The 17,751-nt window shown below is 35.6% G+C and overlaps 2 protein-coding genes across 4 annotated transcripts; both read right to left on the bottom strand.

The window, feature by feature from the left end:
• Positions 1-1,149: 1,149 nt before the first annotated feature.
• On the bottom strand, positions 1,150-7,848 carry LOC132036989 (uncharacterized). 3 transcript variants are annotated; one of them, XM_059427414.1, is made up of 8 exons: positions 7,511-7,834; positions 7,263-7,411; positions 6,212-6,345; positions 5,072-5,213; positions 3,661-3,798; positions 3,018-3,572; positions 2,654-2,833; positions 1,150-1,698 (listed from the first exon to the last, which is right to left on the bottom strand). In XM_059427414.1, exons 1-8 carry the CDS (start codon positions 7,548-7,550, stop codon positions 1,522-1,524), a joined length of 1,515 nt encoding a protein of 504 aa, XP_059283397.1. In that variant the 5' UTR covers positions 7,551-7,834; the 3' UTR covers positions 1,150-1,521. The 3 variants fall into 3 exon arrangements, with proteins under 3 accessions (XP_059283397.1, XP_059283405.1, XP_059283415.1); XM_059427422.1 differs by lacking the exon at positions 1,150-1,698 and adding an exon at positions 2,120-2,482 and having other exon boundaries at positions 7,511-7,843; XM_059427432.1 differs by lacking the exons at positions 1,150-1,698; positions 2,654-2,833 and adding an exon at positions 2,120-2,482 and having other exon boundaries at positions 7,511-7,848.
• A 919-nt stretch (positions 7,849-8,767) lies between these two features.
• Positions 8,768-16,418, bottom strand: LOC132037006 (protein FLX-like 2). The gene is made up of 5 exons (XM_059427441.1): positions 16,229-16,418; positions 14,414-14,996; positions 13,182-13,327; positions 12,975-13,075; positions 8,768-9,567 (listed from the first exon to the last, which is right to left on the bottom strand). Exons 2-5 carry the CDS (start codon positions 14,974-14,976, stop codon positions 8,995-8,997), a joined length of 1,383 nt encoding a protein of 460 aa, XP_059283424.1. The 5' UTR covers positions 14,977-14,996; positions 16,229-16,418; the 3' UTR covers positions 8,768-8,994.
• Positions 16,419-17,751: the final 1,333 nt, after the last annotated feature.

Here is a 17,751-nt window from a genome sequence, read left to right on the forward strand (position 1 = left end):
AAGAGAAACACTTGTAGCTTTCAGTAATGCTAATTTTATCCAAAATAGAGTAAAAACTTAAATGAATTGATCATTTTTGTTTTTGTTTTACATGACACCATCTACAATTGTTTGACGGTTTAATAGACATGGAAACCTGCCTTTTTGGTTTGCAAACAAGAAGTTTTGGCAATTCAACTCTCCAATGACAAATTAAAGAAGATTCATACTGAATCTACCCTAAATTTCTTACCTTTCAATATTTTCTTCTTTGATGGACCTTTCAATTTCTCCTTGCTTTTTATCCATGGATAATTAAGAAGTGATGATGTCTTCAGTGATATTTACGCTTGGAAAGCTTAATCTAATCTCACCCACGTTTTAATGATAGATGGCGGGAAGAGTTTCAGTTCCATCTATACTTCTACGCTAAAATAAATAAATTTTAGCTAAAAAGATTTTTTATTTGTATTCCCCATTTTGCCCTCATGTATTATTTATAAAAAGAGTAGTTTTACAGTTTTGCAAAAAGTTGAAGAGGTTAGGGTGCAAGCTATAAAAATAAAAATTTAAAAAAAAAAAAAAAAATAGCATGAAAATCACAAAATAGAGCACACATTAAGGGTGCGAAATGTCACGGACTCCTTAATCACATCAAATCCAGTTGGTCTTTTCCAAAACCATGGAGTTTAATCGTCTCAAAAAGACATTTTTTGTCGCTCAAAATCCAAGAAAAGTATAACCTTGAAATCATGCGCACTTGGCTGAGATCAGAGACAAATGAAGATAGTGTTCCATATACGGTTAAATAGAAGACTCAGTTGTTATCCTTACGCTAGGTTTAGAAACTTGTATGTCATTCAAGAATAAGTGCGAGACTAGATAAAAACAACAAAGGGTTAGGTTTCTGGACACATCTAATAGTCTTAAAAGAATATTAATGACAAACTAATAATCGCATGGAAAATGACACGGATAGATAAGATTCGTAAAGCAAATCCTATTTAGTTTGGATTGATCCTCAGCTGATTGATTGACTTGGTACAGGAAAATTTGTAGAGAGCAAGGCCAAGGAGTGCAACATTTTGTCATCTCAAGTTTAAAGAACATGAAAAAGAGACCAACCTATGAAAAAATGATTTACTCACCACAAATTGTATGATGCCAGTAGGGACCAATTTAGTGTTCTGCATTAGTTTATGAAATTAGCTTCAGAATAATAACAAGGTCTGGTCATTGTGCAGAAAAACAAGAGCTAAATATCATGAGCCAACGATTTAAGTTTTTAGTATTAGACTTCGGGAAGGAAAAATGTTGTAAATACTCAATAAAAATGATGCCTTAGCTGAGGAGCTTTGTCCATCGAATGATTTCCATCGTTCGTACTGTTACAAGTGAATCAAGCATGTCTCACACCTCCTGAGTCAACCTATCCTTATACTTCAAAGAGGTGGGAGGTTGACACCTTGTTTTCCCTTTTCTTTTTTCCTATGGTATCTTCTAGTTTCAAGATCAGCTTATGAATACCTCCAGGTATGCAAATTACCAGCTACGACGGTAAAGCCTCTGTAGATCCTTGCAGTGCATACATGTCCATGGAAACAATGGAGGATCCAGACAATAGGAATGAATACAGAGAGTCTCGCAGAGATGACATTTGACTAGTAGGTCCTCTGGTTCTCGACAAGAGCATTGACAACAGACCGGAGTTCTTGATGACTACATAAACCGAAACGACAAATAAAAGTGAGCTCGGCAAACTGAAACGCAAGATACAAACACATAACATACTTCACTCCTGTTCTTCTCTTCTTTGTGAATGTTTGGACAGACACAGGCTTTAGGAAAAAAGTAAAGCAACTCACGGAAATCATCAGAACATGTAGAATAAACAACTGCAATGAAAAAAATTATTCTAGAGTCTTTTCATGTTGCGGTATCGCACACTGAAATAAATAACATAGCTGTTTTGCCATTCAATCCTACCGAGACTAGCCCTAAAGAGCAGTTTTTTGATGTACCACTCTGTTACTCATTTTACTTAAGGCGTATTTCAACCACAACAGCCATTAAGGATAGACAATGACAATACATATGGAACTCATGGCAGGTGTGACCTCCAACATTCAGGCTGTATCTCGTTCCGTATTTGCAAACGAGATACTTTAACCTACATCTTTGGCTTCAACCTATATTAACTAGATAGAAGTTTTCAAGCGTAAAATTGTTTTCTTGGTTACTGGTTTTAGAAAAGTCTACAGTGCCAAAGGGAACAGCCCTAAGTCGGCTGTGGACAGGTAGTTCCATAAGTAACCATGCTTCAACAACAGTGTGAGGGCAGCTTTTTAATACAAATTATGAAGAATCAGATGAGCATCAGAAGTAAGAACCTACTTTGATCTATAACATTGAATAGCTTGATACAGGAAACTAATATGTCCCAGTCACACTCATTACACCAAAAGGGGAATAGGCTATTCATGCATCCGACTTTTGTCTGCACCTGTAGGAAGAGAAGGCACATGGATGCAGAAAAGGTAACCAATATTATGGTAATACATGTTCTTGGATGGCAATGATGAGATATAGATATTCACATCAATTACAGCACAAACAAACAGGAGGTAATGTTCTCCACCATACAGAATAGAATGAAAACTGTCATTGAACTTACATTAGAAGGGAATCTTGGTGTTTCACCCACGGGAAGTATATATATGTCCATTTCTGGATTGTGGTCCGGAATAGTTTGGGTGTATATCTTCTGATCAGCAGGAATTGCATCATCAACCTTTCTAATGGCAACAAAACTAGCCTTGCACAGAGGGCATGTTGAAACTTTTCTGCTTGATGCCTATGATGAAGGCATTGTGGAAAGTAAATATCAATTGCAACAAAAAAGAAACATCCAAGAATCAGAAGCTGCACTTGCATGCACAGATTAAATTATAACATCTCATCACGATGACATGCCAAAATTGGAAATGAGAAGAAAACTTCCACCAGACAAAATTGAAAAGACAGATAGGAAGATTTACCATATGATTGGCCCACGTCTGGATGCATGAGAAACAAAAACGATGACCACAGGGAAGCGCCCCCCTGGATGAACTAAAATCTGTCCAACATATGACACAGGATAATGCGGTTGATGTAGACAATTTGCACATATTATCACTCTCATTTTGGACCCCATCAACAGCTGGGCATGGCTCTTGTTGATTTCCAGTGAGGTTAGACGAGGCACCTTCGACATGTAAACTAAGAAGTCTGTTAACTTCAGTTTCCTCAATACCATCTAGGTCTATTCTACTTGGCTCCGACTCATAGCAGCTAAAACAAGATCCATGACTGTTGTTCACAGAGATTTCAGGCATTTCAACATCCAAGTTGTAAAATTGAGCTGAAGATTCAGGTTCCTGACGAGCTGGTATTCGGGATTTCTGTTTATCTGAACACGGAATAATCTCCACAGGATCGCCATAATTGTTCTTCTTCACCAATCTACGACTTCTGCGAGAAGTTTCTGAAAATTCAGAACTTCTCTTCTTGGGTTTAAGCGATGCTGAAGAGGGAAAATTCAGTTCTTCAATCTACACGAAAAAAAAATAGGAAAAGAAGAGTATCAATTAAAGTTTGGAAAGTAATGCATCAAATAATGACAGTCATAATTGTTATTACCTCTGTCCTATGTGAGCCTTGTAACGAGTGCTCATCAGAACAATATTTGCTGCTGGAGGGGTGATCCTTGTTCGTAATATTGGCATTTGATTTCCTCCTTGGTCTATCCTTGTGTTTACCCATCTCAGGAAACAAATTCTGCAACCAGTACCATACAAGCAAGAAATGAAGCTGTGTTTTATAATGGTTTTATATAGATATGTTTCGGCACACATTTTACAGTACAATATATATCCAATAAGTAGAGTCATGGAGAAGTTTGGACGAACATTTCTATAAAGTAATATTTTAAATCGGAATGCAATTTAAGAGTACATATGCACACTTGAACTAAACTGAATCAACGTGTTGTTTTCCTTGATTACCAAAATTGAGGTGCTAGTTCGATGAAAATTCTTCCAATTCTTTTATTTTAGATTTGACAACTGACCTTCAGCTCCTTTTACTGAAAGAAGAAAAAGAACTTTTTGTCTACTGCTCAATCAGACCAAAATCAACACCAAACTTGAAACTTGTATGAGTCATTTGAAATAGATGGAACAAAGTAAAGTAAGAACATCTCTATTCCAAAACACAAATCCATTTTACGTGAAAATTCCAGAGCAACAGACTGCAGTAACCAGCCACATAAAGGCTAACAATTTAAAGTTCTGAGCAAGAAAGCCATTAAGATGGTGGATAATTGAGTCCAAGTATAAAGGCAAGAGAAACGAAAAGCAAAGAAAAAGAATAAAGGAAACTAGTTTGTTTTCAGAAAACTAAGGAGAAAGGAAATAAATGAAGAGCAACATAGAGTTAGTTGTTCCAGGTGGCTACTATTTTAAGAATGCAAAGGTGCTTTTAAGGAGTTAACTCAGTACACAATTTACAAAGATGTTGAGCTGCTACCACTAGACCGGTCTCCTATTTTATATTACATAGCACTTTGTTATAAACTGTTTGAGTTGTTGCCATCCCTACCTACATTATTTGACCACTGCATTTGTTAATTCTCATCCGTCTCACTGAAAGAGCCCCGCATTTCACGACATTGAGACATGAATTAAAATCGGAAGGGCACAAGAGCTTCCAGACTAAGCACATACTGAAGTGAGGTTGGGGCATGATCAACTTCGACCTACACTGCACTAACTCTTTTTGATAAATGACATAGATTACAATAGTTACTAGCCAAGGCATACAACATCTACGGCATGCATCGATAAAAATTGTACTGGACGAAAGTTAGCTATAGGATGAAGTTTGCACTGCAAAAGTTGAAACATATATCCAGGGACAGCAGGTTAACGTGGTTCAATTGACAACCCAAAGGCACATCTTTGAGCTTGAACTTTTAAATAAATGCACTTTGAACTACCCACGAGATCTATTTATGAAAATGATAAAGAGCATTGACGAAAAATGAATGCACCTCTTTTAACAAAGTTGAATCCGACCAAGAGTTGAAATCCTCTTCAGATTCAATATGAATAGCTGGTTCTTTGGAGTGATTCGATTGTATAGTTTCTCTAAAAAGTGTATTATCCAACATTAACGGCCCCACCTCTTGGCCGCTGCAAATAATGAATGCCAAGGGATAAGACTCCAGCTGTAGGACTGGAGATATAATTGATAGTAAGCAAGCTATACAACCAACTTTCAGATGAGCAATACAGTAGCTATCAGACAGGCAATTTACAAAGAAAGAAATTGCTACATTCTGCTAATAAATCAAATGTTGGTTAATAAATTATAAGATATTTCGGTCTGATGTACTTCAGAAGTAAGAAATAGGAATGACTGCTACAAGCTAAATTTTCTGTCTTGAGAAGAATGAATGAAATAATACTGCAGATAGACTTTTCAAGAGAAATCTGAAAAGGATAATGTAGTCATGCATATACATTTTCTCTTTAGAAATTTATAAGCGCAAACGATATTGATTAGCTAAATTTTTGTCTTTTCTTGATTCACAGCCATTAGATGACTAAACAGAAATATTTATGTCAGTAGACATCTGGAAGCATAGAGATCTCATCAAGTAAATAGCATCAGCAGAACATGACATTTTAGTCCAAAAGTAATCTAGATTTTGGAGAATAATGAAAACATTCTCTATCAAAATTTCATATTATTTTATCTAGTTTTCTTCAAATGAAATGGCCTGCGCTTGCTATGAGGATCACCTTCCCGCAACAGGCACCCAAAGATCAAGTCCAGTCCAAAAAAGTTTGCCAGGAAAAATAAACACTAGTTATGCAAACCAAGAGAACCTAAAAAGGAAACCATTGCAGTAACCAGTAAGCCAGTATTAAACTCTCTCCATTTCATTTTGTTTGTTATAGTTTTGACTTGGCACAAAATTTAATAAAGAAAGGCAGACTTTCGAAGCTTGCGGTCTTAATAACATTTGTGTGGCTATAAACCTTTTATAACTTGTGTCCTTAAACATGTCATAACATTAGTATGGCCATAGAAGCTACTCATTAAGGAAATATAGGAATGGGCCATTCTTTTTGGGACGGACTAATAAGGAAATAGTGCCGGACAAAGTGAAACGGAAGGAGTATACCATTGAAATGTGTAGGGAGCCTCCGGAAGACGTCTTCCTTCGCTAATACAATTTTCAACCCACTTATGGTTGATTATTGATATTCTGAACTTTTTGGCAAGCTCATATTTCTTCCCTTCAAATCTCCAACACACCTAACCAACAGGAGCAGCATACACATTAACACCACATGGATTCACCAAACAACTTGTCTAAATTTAAGCATTATCTTGAGGAATGGCTCTCACGTTATGGCACCATATTGGCAGAAAACACCGAATTTATGAGAAAAGAACAGTTAAATACCCAAAGGACACGCCAATTGAAGGTGGGGCAGCAGAAACTTATATAGTATTTCTTATACTCCAATTGGCAGAACATTTAACCTTGTAAAGAAGAAAATCAGAACGGTTGTCTGAGTAATTTCGGTAGATGTCTATTTTTTGCAGCTCACAAGGTGAACAAAACCACCAAACCTCCAGGTTTAGCACAAAAAATCAACCTAAGCAGATTATACTTATAATTAGATTTATTTAAAGATAGTTTCCTCACACATAGTGAAGGTCCAACCAGGCAACAATAGACACCGAGATTAATTTTGTGATACCATGGTTATAATTGTGGCTTCTTGCCCATTAGACCATCCATTGCCCCCAAAAATCTTCTTGCAATACCTTTTTTTTGGGGACTATAGTGTCGCGATTTGTTGAACCAAAATGCTATGTTGTCTTCCACTATTAATGAAATACTTCCCTCCATCCCAATTTAAGTGTTTTAATTTGACTGGGCACAAAGTTTAAGGATTAAAAAGAGACTTTTGAATCTAGTAATCCTAAATTAAAGATGTGTGCAATGTAAGATATTTGAATTTTCAACTTACTAAATATAGAAAAAACACTCTTTTTGGGACAAACCAAAAAGGAAAGTAAGACACATAAATTGGGACGGATGGAGCACGAAATGTTTAATGCTTTCTTCAATAAAATTCCTAGCTTCTTACATAACAAAGAGAGTAAACATTTTTCAACTTTCTGGTAAATAATTGAATTGGGATAGTGAAACCCTCACATACCAAATGAGTAATCGATTGGTTCATTGAGCCGACATAACTTGCACCGCTCTTATCTATCAATTTGATGAGATTAAACCGCTCCGTACCATGGTATCCACTCACTGTAGCTATTACTGATTCCATGCCTCGGATCGGTAAACGCACGTGCACTGAGTACAAATGAATATGAATTTCAGAAATATTGTATAAAATTGAACCCTATATAGAACATTAATGATGTTTCGCAAAGTATAGAAAGTGATTTTTACCTTTGTTATGCCGTTGATTCGCATCCTCCTCTTCTTCCATGGAAGCGTAATGCCTTTGCCGGGAAAGGCAAATTTTTGAATTTGTAAGCACGCGGGTTTTGAATCAAAGTATGAAAATATATTTTCGGGTTTTTCGTGGTCCGACCTTTCTAGTAAGACTTTTCTTCTATAATCAAATACCACCATTCAGCCATCTAATTTGCAATATATGGACAAAGGGTATAGGCATGTATAAAGTATATATGTATACTATACATGCATATACACTATCTATACGACCAAAGTGTACAGGCAATGTATATTTTGGCTATGTTTGGTAAACTAGATGGCCGAAGTGTACATGAGTACCCCTTTTTCTTTTCCCATGGTGTTAGACAAAAGTTTTATGTTTTCTCAATTAGTACCATTTTTCGCATAGCTGACAACAGGTATGGAATACCAATTATGCAAACATTGAGCATGAGATCACCTAAATTAGCATTTAAATGCACTGCGATTTGAATTGTCACGTCGTGAATATTAGACTGCCTCTTAGTACTATTTTTGTCCGCATGGCCATATATGAAGAATGAGCTTAAATTATACACAGGAAATTTTATCTAGGAAACAGCCAAGGAAATTTGAAGACTTGAGTTTTAATATGTTTTAGATCAAATATTTATATTTAACGAAAGAGAGCAACATTCTCAGATGGATGATTAAATTAGTGAAAATAAAGGAGAAATGGTCGTATATATACTGTATTCTTCAGAGAGAATTTCTTAAAGCAACTCTAATCATTATAACACCATTGACATCGACATCTAAAGCATCTTTGCATGAAGGTTTACAGGAATATATATCAAAAAAAATCCAACCAAAACTTTAAGGACAAGTAGCAACAAACACTAACGTAGTGCAATGTCTTCCAATTTGATTACCAATCTCTAGCTGGAAAATTCACTATATTTCCTACTGGTACAATTTTCTGGTGTTTATAGATTCAACTATTTCTCAAGACTAGCAACTAGAGATATCTATTGTCAAATATACCAATCATCCATAAGCATTACTCAATGTCATCTACTTCAAAACACACTATCATGCCTAAGAGAACGTATTAGGCACAATAAAAGATTGCCCAGAAGAGCTTCCATTTTCACTGCATAACTTGTTGAGCTCAAGGCTCACCATCAGCTTCTGTGAACTTTTTTGGCAAGTAAACCGACCTCAATTTAGATGGTACTAGACAATATGGTACTAGACAATATCATTAAATGTGAAATATGAACTCGTAGAGACTCCTAAAAGAAAGATCAAATATAGTTAACTTGAACCTACTACGCAGCTCATCTACAAGCAAGATTTTCTTCTTTTGCATTAACCAGCCTCAAGTCACTTCATGCAGTGAATAGATCTCTAGGGAGACTGCTAATAGTAAAATTGAAGTGAATGCTCAAGATAAATAATATTCCTCAAGAATTAACACAAAACTGGAGCTGAAATCATCTACGTGCTGGATTTCCACCTTGTGCTGATGCATCGTACCCAGGACCAACATGACCAGGTGAGGGAGCTTGACCATGAGGGGTATTTCCCGTAGGTGCTACCTGTCCTTGAGTTGCAACACCGCCTTTGGATGATGCATCGTAGTTGGAGGCCTTGGTGGGATCATAACTGGCTCCCCTTTGCACATCATAACGAGCTCCTCTCTGAGCATCATAAACAGGTGCTCCATATCCATCATACCCAGGTCCTCTGTAAGCTTCATAACCCGCAGCCCTCTGAGCATCATACCCAGGTCCCCTCATTGTATCATATCCATGCCCCCTCTGAGCTTCATAAGCTGCTAAACCGGATCCTCTCTGTGCATCATAGCCAGGACCACTTGGTCCCATTTGTGCTTCATAACCATGTCCAGCGGGTCCTCTGATTCCCCTTTGTGCATCATTACCGGACATATTTGATGCATCATAAGGTGGCCTGTTTGACGGAGGCACAGACTGAGCTCCAACTTGCGGAGATGTAACCGCAGCAGCTGCTCCAACATTAGTCCCTGTTGGTAGGGGGCCTCTGCCCTGCCATGTAAAATGTAGAGATAAGGTCAGGTTTTGGCACTCGCGACAAATAATAATGAAGAAGAACATTCATTTAATCCAGAATTTAGACAGGAGACACAGTTCCGGTGAAACAAGGGACTTCAATCTCTCTTTAATATTTGATAAAGAGACTTCAGTCCTCTTATCCGTTTATTTTGAACTTCATGCTATTGGACTTCAAATAAATGAACCATACATCTCTACTCAGCAAAATAGGTTGGGCAAAAGAATGAATACAATAGCAAGTTTGGAATTACACTATTTGGTTAGGAGATAGTTCTAGATAACAATCAAATGTGTTATTGCAGCAATCTAGTTTATTCTTTTTAAAGGCTTAACGTGGTTTCAAGAAACGTCCAAGTGCTTTTAATGGAAATTTTCCTTTTACCTCTACATCAATCAAATTCAGATGGCTCGCCTGACAACCAAATAAACTAGTGGATTAGGAATTATAAATGTTCAAATGGAAAAGGAAGTTCAAATTTAAAATATCCATGAGTGATGATTCCACAGCAATTATTCAGGCACTCATCAGAAAGAGTTGCTAATGTTAGAGGAGAGGTTCACCCTGGCTTTAAGAGTCAAAATCTATGTAGGTAAACTAATTATTAAAATTTTCACTTCACAGCTCCATTCCCCTTGTTTTTTTTCCCCCGTTCTCCCATTCTTTGTATCTTCAAACCAAATAGTTTTGATCAAAAAAGAGAACACAAAGATCTATATTTATATAGCAATATAAAGCAGGGACATGAAGGAGGTGATGTGGCAGTTCCTAAGACTAGAAAACACATTTATCTTTTTTCTCCTATTTTTGCTTTTTCCCATTACTTTCCCCTCTTTTTGTTTTGTTTTAACTTTTAAGAAGCCAAAAGTCCTGTCTTTTAGAATTTCACACATTACTTCCTTTCCAGAGGTCTACTTCTTTTAAAACTGTTAACTGCCCTATATCTCTTCCTATGCTTTCGTCCATACTAGACGTACGTAATCTCCTCTTCTTTTCATAATGCTTCCCTCTTTTCAATTCCTTTTTCGCTCTTCTTTCTTTCACTTGCCAGCAAAAAAAACTTCCTCTTGCTCTTCTTAATATGGTTCTTCATGAAAACTTATCACTACACACAATCAAGTTAGAGATCAAGATGCTGCCAAATCTTTATGAACTGCTAAAGGCAATTTTTCTTTCGCTGTAATTTGATAGGCTTTTTTGTATAAGTGGTATGAATTTGTCTTTAGTATTTATCTGATAAAAATTGAAGCTTAAGATATATTATAGTATAATATTAAGATCAACGAGATACAGGATGCTTTCTTTGTATCTCTTCCTTTGCGTTGCTCTCTGAAGATTACTATTTACAGAAATTGTCCTGTCTTAATAAGTATTATCATATGGGATCGCACAAAATTCGCTACAACTTAAAATTCTTTTCCTTTTTTCAGTTGTACAAGATGATAACATAAATTCTTCTGTTTCGCTGGCTTACTATTGAAATTTGTACCATAATTTAGTGGTTGTGAGTTGGTGATTAAGAAGACGCAGTCTAAACTCCCAAATATAGGTTAGCATCTGTATTTGTCAATGTGTCCAACTGTCTATCAAACTTTGATATCATAAGTGGATCCATGGGTGGAGCTTGAATCCCCTTGCCTTCTTCGTATGTTTACTTCTGTATATTTTGAATCCCTTAATGAAAATATTGAACTCCTATATATCCTAGCAAAGTTCGTGTTCTTTTAGAATGACAGTATTATAATTCCTGCTCAATGAACATGTCGGAATATCCTACATAAATTATTTTCCATGTGATTATATTTAGTTATTTTGTTGGCCAGTTTGATTCTAGCTAATCTCAAATGTTCTGGGAAAATTTACTGAAACTATACAGCACTTTTGGCAAACACATTTTTGACATAATGAAGGGAGGATATTAATTTTGATAATGAATTATAAAATTATTACTATAATCTATGTTGCTCGGACTCTTCAAAAATGTCAACGGGTGCATGCCAGATTCTCCAAAAGTAGTGGATTTTTGGAGAATCTGACACAGGTACGGCATTGAAAGTAAAGAGTCCGTGCAACTTAGCATATAATAAGTAAAATAAAGATAGGGTAGGAGATTTAGGAATGGAAAGTAATTAATTATACTTTAATGGATTAATTATGTCATTGATAACTATTGCCATATTTTATCAGCTTTTGGAGCTTTCCTCACTTAAGTAAAAAGTAAAACCTATTTAGAAACTAGGAATATAATTTACACTTAATATGTCATGTCACCAATATGGAAAAAATTAAAGGAGGTTCTCTAAGGTGGTGTTTCAAAAGGAGCTTCTTTTTTTTTTTTTTTTTTTTTTGAGGAGATAATTTTTTTTTTTATTTGAGGAGAAGCTAATTTTGTTCCATGAATACAGAAGTGTCATTTTACTTTGCGTAAGAGGACAGTAATCATTTACTATTAGTCAATGATCTTTGACTCTTTATTTGACTTCTAATGTTGGATTAAGCATTTTTGCTAAGCATTCAATTGAACGTTGCATGATCTTTTTTTCTCAGTTTAATTATCTATCAATATGACTATTAACAATATTTCCCGTGCATAGCGGGAGCTTAGTGGACCGGGCTTCCCTTTTATCCTAGAAAATAGGGAGGGAGGAGGCACGTGAATATCGAAAGCAGTTAGGGAATGAATATATTACAATCAACAAAGAACTTTTCCAGCTGAAAAATCTGAGGCTAAGCTTCATGATGCTGACCTTCATCGATGTGTCTTTAATCTTTTCCGATAATTTAATTTCTTTTCAATTAGATGATAGTCTTTTATTCCTTTTTTCTTTATTTTGAGGATTTAATAAAATTGTTTTTCGTTCTTTTTCTTTGTAGTCTATAGATAAAATGATATTTTTGGTGTCGGTTGGAGTTGGAGTCCATTAATCGATACTTTCTATTAATTTTGAACATTATATTTTGAAAATTAGTGAAATTCAATATCGACTGTCAGATAAAAAATATCTTTTATTCTTAGGCTTTAATTTTAACTAAAATAGTTTGAATCAGGTGACATGGAGAGTTTTGGAATTAATTGGAATAATATTTATATTTCTATGTATAAACATTAAAATCTTATAAGTTATATCACGATAAATTTATAGCAAGATCATATCGTAAGTTCACATTTCTATTTTAACCGCGCGAAGTGCAGGTAAACTGACTAGTTACATGCACAGTACCAATATCCACCAGATCAATTCTGAGTTTCTGACCAACAAAATTTAGAGAACTTGAAGTATAAAGATAGCATCTAAAACTACATAATAAGTCTTCAACTTCCTCAACTCAGAGAGAATAAACGTAGAACTAACGAATACATGAAGAATAACAGATTAAAAACCTGATAAATTCCATAGCCATCTGCATAGATGTTTTGTCCTATAGCATAATTATTGGCGACATCATTCTCGTTATATCCAGTTGAACCACCATATGGCCCACCTGCATACATATTAACATAAACGTAACAATAAATTTTCAGCAACTACTATGTCCAGTACAATAATAAAAAAATAAAAAGACAGAAGCGGCTAAACAGATGCACTACCTGTTTGTCTGTCAGAGTTAGAAGTGTTGGTTAACTCAGCCCTAAGCTTTTCCACCTCTCTGGACATAGTCATGTAGTTCTTCTCCATCACTTGAAGAGATTCAAGATGATCACTGTACAATTTCCTCTCATACTCATAGGTAGTCCTGTCAACCGAATTACGCAATACCAGACATCATTCGATCAAACAAGAAGTTAGCATCCATTGAAAAGCATTACCAAAAATTACTTCCTCTCCCCTCTCCAATGCTTGCATATGATAAGCTATGTGTAGACATCCTTGAAGTGCCTCCTAAATCATTTAACCTCAAATAACTACTATAAGTCTAAAATGAACTAACCCCCACACTGAGTTAAATCCTTTAATCAAATTTGTGTAGTGACTACTACAGTGAGAGATTGCTCAGTTCCTCCACATAACCATATGATTCTACAAATACTCGCCCCATGATGATTTGTTTGTCACGTCATTCAGCTGGAAAAATTCTGTTCTAATTTAGCGGAGGGAATCTGATCCGTGATTATGATGTCGGCTTGGTAAGAAAAAAAAACCTATGGGTAATTCAGAACTATGATCCTTGGGGAAAACTCATATTAGAACCAATTCACAGGTGGATAGATTTGCTCATATTAGCTTTGGACCTGAAAATAGAAGGTGCAAAACTAGCAAGTCATGTCACAACGGGCTGGATGGGTGGGGTGAAGCGGGTCATGGGCCCTGCAGAGAGAGAGAGAGCACAATTTTCCATTGGTATATAATGTTTTACGTAATTCACAGGCATAGTCTTAGTGTTCGGCTGTTTTCATTTATAATATCACTATTTACCGGTTTCAAATATATATATATATATATATATATATATAAGTTCACAACTAATAGCTAGAAGCATTAGATGTTTTAATATTTTGGAAGTCCCTAAATCAACCTGCATATACATTGGAAGTTCATTAATCTTTAAGGATATTTAGGCCCAAAAAGGAGTCATAGAGCATTACTTTTGAAAAAAGACATACAAGTATACAACTATTTACGTTGTTGAATTTTCGGAGTAACAAATGGTGTACACTAAAAGGTTTCTAAAGGATAGTGTAATATGAATGTATCTCAGCACAAAGTGTAACTTTTCCTACCAGGATCTGGACATCCATTACAGCTCTAATTACGTCAGAAGATCCTTACTTGTTCAGTTGCATTTCAGCACAATAAAGTAGAGAGTTATCAAAAGAATTACCGGCACTGCTGATACTCCTTTTTTAGGCTCTCCAGCTCAGCTAACAAAGGAGGAATCTGTTGCACATCTGTGTGAGCCCTTTGAAGATCCTGAGTCAGCATTTGCACTTTAGCAACAAGTTCCTGCCTTGCTGCAAACAAAGAGCGAGCTTCACCTTGTGCTTGCGGCAATTCTATTTTGATAGGTTCAGTAGCTTGAAGTTCAGCCTCTATCCTAGAGATTTTTTCTGTAAGGCCTTTAGTCTCTTGTTCCCTGTTAGCCTTGATTGTTTCTATCTGAACATGCAACATTTGCAGCTCATGTTGTGCAGCAGCTAGTTCTCGCCTCAAAGTTACATGGGTCGAAGCGAGCCTCTGATTTTCTGTAGTAAGTTTTTGCATCTCAAGATGCTGGGCGCCAATCTTCTGTTCCATAATCTCTGGAGGAGGTAGCCTGTCAAAAGGAGGGAAATCACCTGGTGGTGGGTTGCGCATAGGAGGACCAAAAGAATCAGGATACATCATGCCGGGGCCAGGAGGTGGACGCCGAAGGTTGGAAGGTGGCCCTCGACCTTTGCTTCCCATCGAGAGATCGTACCAGGAACCTGTAAACAAGATGTACAATTACTAAGCATTTAGAAGGCATCCAAAAGAGTCTCAAATTTCAATACAGTCTATCAAAAAAATCAAGAAAGATAAAACTTGTTTCACAGGATATCTGGAGATGATAGAATGCAGGAAACCAAAAGTAGCATTGCCACATGGTTTCAAAAAGGGGAAAAAAAAAAAAAAGATGAAGCACTTGGAATTGACACCGCATTTGTTCGTCTCTTTCTTTCCTATAGCACGTAACCCATATACTGACCTGTTAGCAAATCCAAAAACTCTAAAAAGTCAAAATCCCAGTAGTCAACATGCTACATCTCCTTCACTTTAAAAGGCCAAGCAGACAATTCTCCAGGACAAACTATTACATTCCCGGGACTTGAGAAAACAATGCCACAAAATTATATGTTTCCTATTTCCGGGAAAAAGAAAAAGAAAAAAAAAAACAGCTTTATACCTCCAAGTTTCATAGTATAAGGTTGACGAAAATTAGTTCAATCAACCATCCAACAATACTCCACTATTCACAGACAATTCAACAACCTTGGATGTGAATAGCAAAACACAACATCCCAAATGATCAGATTGATATACATTGTTTCACACAAGATAATTAACTCAACCATAATCCTTATACTTGATATTTGTTCGAGAAAATGACCAAAATAGTCATTAATCTATTGGGGCTACTTTCTTTTGGTCCTTGATATATCTCTCTTAACAGGTACAGTCAATAACCTGTAAAGACTATTCCCAGTCAAAAGCATTCATCAAAATTGCAGCTAATGAAATTAGAAATTACTCATAACATCTTTGGTCGATAAACCCCGTGCCCTAATTTTCTACATAAGCTCTCTCTTCATCTCTTTCTCTTGATTACCCAAAAAAACGCACTTTGCTGCATAAATAAGTGCACCAGAATTAACTCAAATGCACCTGATTTTTCTCCCAAACTTATGCAACAAATGCACCAAATTTTTTTTACTTAAAACAGACATCAATGAGTGCAGTGAAGCTGAGAATAAGTGCACCATAAATTCACAATTTAAATGCACTACACAGATATAATGATAAATGATAACTACAACCATACTTGCAAAACTAAATGCGTAACCAAATTTAGAAAAGACACGAAAAAGTTGTACATTACATAAACCAAAAATTGTCAAAGTACAAGGTTTTATAACAACAGAAAGAAAAAGGTTCTTTCAAGGTAATCAGCCTTGATTACCTTTACACAAATTGGGGCTTCGAAATCTGCTTCAATTAGGGCTTCCAATCGGAGCAATCATAAAAAATTAGGGCTTTGGAGAGAACGAGCTCGTGTGTCAGAGGGATTTTTGCTGATGCAAAGATAAAGCTACACTACGACTACGCAAAGAGAAGAACTAGGGCTAACTAGAATATTTTTTCATTGAATGAAATTAGGAGCCAATATACGTGAATTAGGAGTCAAGGACTAAACTGGAATAGGAAAACTTAAAATAATAAAGTTAACTAAAGGAGTCATTTGAACATGATTTAAAATTATGAGATGAAATGACGATGATTTAAAGTTAAAGTTTTGTTTGGACATGTAATTTAGATTTCTTAAGTTTTTTTTTTTTTTTTTTATAGACATAAAGACTCTATGAGTTGTGAAAATCACCAAAACTTTCTCAATTCTTATACAATCTTACCAATGAGTAAGTCATAGTTCGTAATAAAATTAATACGCTACTAGACGACTTTTTAAAAAAAAAACAATATCAATTGATCAAACTAATTAATTCAATAAAATAAAAAAATTAAATGAGTTGTAGCGTAACTACTCTTTAATATAATACTCTTACATGGTTCGTAAGAGTAAATTTGTTATGTTACGAATATACTACAAACTTGTAGATCTTTTAATATTTGATAAAAATAGTTGGTAAACATGATTGTTAAATATATATATATATATATATATATATATATATACTAACTTATGAATCTATTTTTACAAACTACAAACTTATGGGTCAACGTTTACATTTAAGAAAATTGAAATCATGATTCGGAATCCCAAATTATGCCTTTTTGAATGATTTGAAATTTCATCTCATGAAATGGACTCAATTGCAAGAATTAAAACTCATTTTTTTGCGCGGATTGTCCTTCATTTGGGGTGGTCTTTAATTTTTGCCCTTCGATTGGTGGTGCTTTAAGTTTTGGCACCGACTTAATCCCGAGGTTGTGGGTTCGAACACGAAATTTCGTAAAAAAAAAAACATGCAAGACAGATGTTTGGATTCACGAGGCAGAGTTTTGCCTCAAAACTCTGCCTTGCGAATCCAAACTCTACCTTGTAAATTTTTTTAAAATTTTTTATTGAGCGAGGGTTCGAACCCGAAACTAAGAGATTTTTAGTGAAGGACAAAAGTTAAAGACCACCAATTTGAGGGTCAAAAATTAAAGACCACCCCGGCGAAGGCAATCCTGCAAACTAACTCATCAGCTGACTTTCTCCAGTTATTTCCACAGTGCAACCTTGTAAGCCCATTGTATCCATTTTAAATCATTTTTTTGCGCGGATTGCCCTTCTTTTGGGGTGGTCTTTAAATTTTGCCCCTTATATTTGTGGTCTTTAAATTATGCCCCTCATATTGCTGGTCTTTAATTTTTGCCCTTCGCATTGCAACTCTAAGCGTTCACGCAGAAATCATGAGTTTCTGAGTTCGAATCCCTGCTAAAGCATAAATTAAAAAAAAAAATTACAAGGCAAGGTTTGGG

The sequence above is a fragment of the Lycium ferocissimum genome, chromosome 2 (genome assembly GCF_029784015.1).
Source record: "Lycium ferocissimum isolate CSIRO_LF1 chromosome 2, AGI_CSIRO_Lferr_CH_V1, whole genome shotgun sequence".
NCBI classification, from domain to species: domain Eukaryota; kingdom Viridiplantae; phylum Streptophyta; class Magnoliopsida; order Solanales; family Solanaceae; genus Lycium; species Lycium ferocissimum.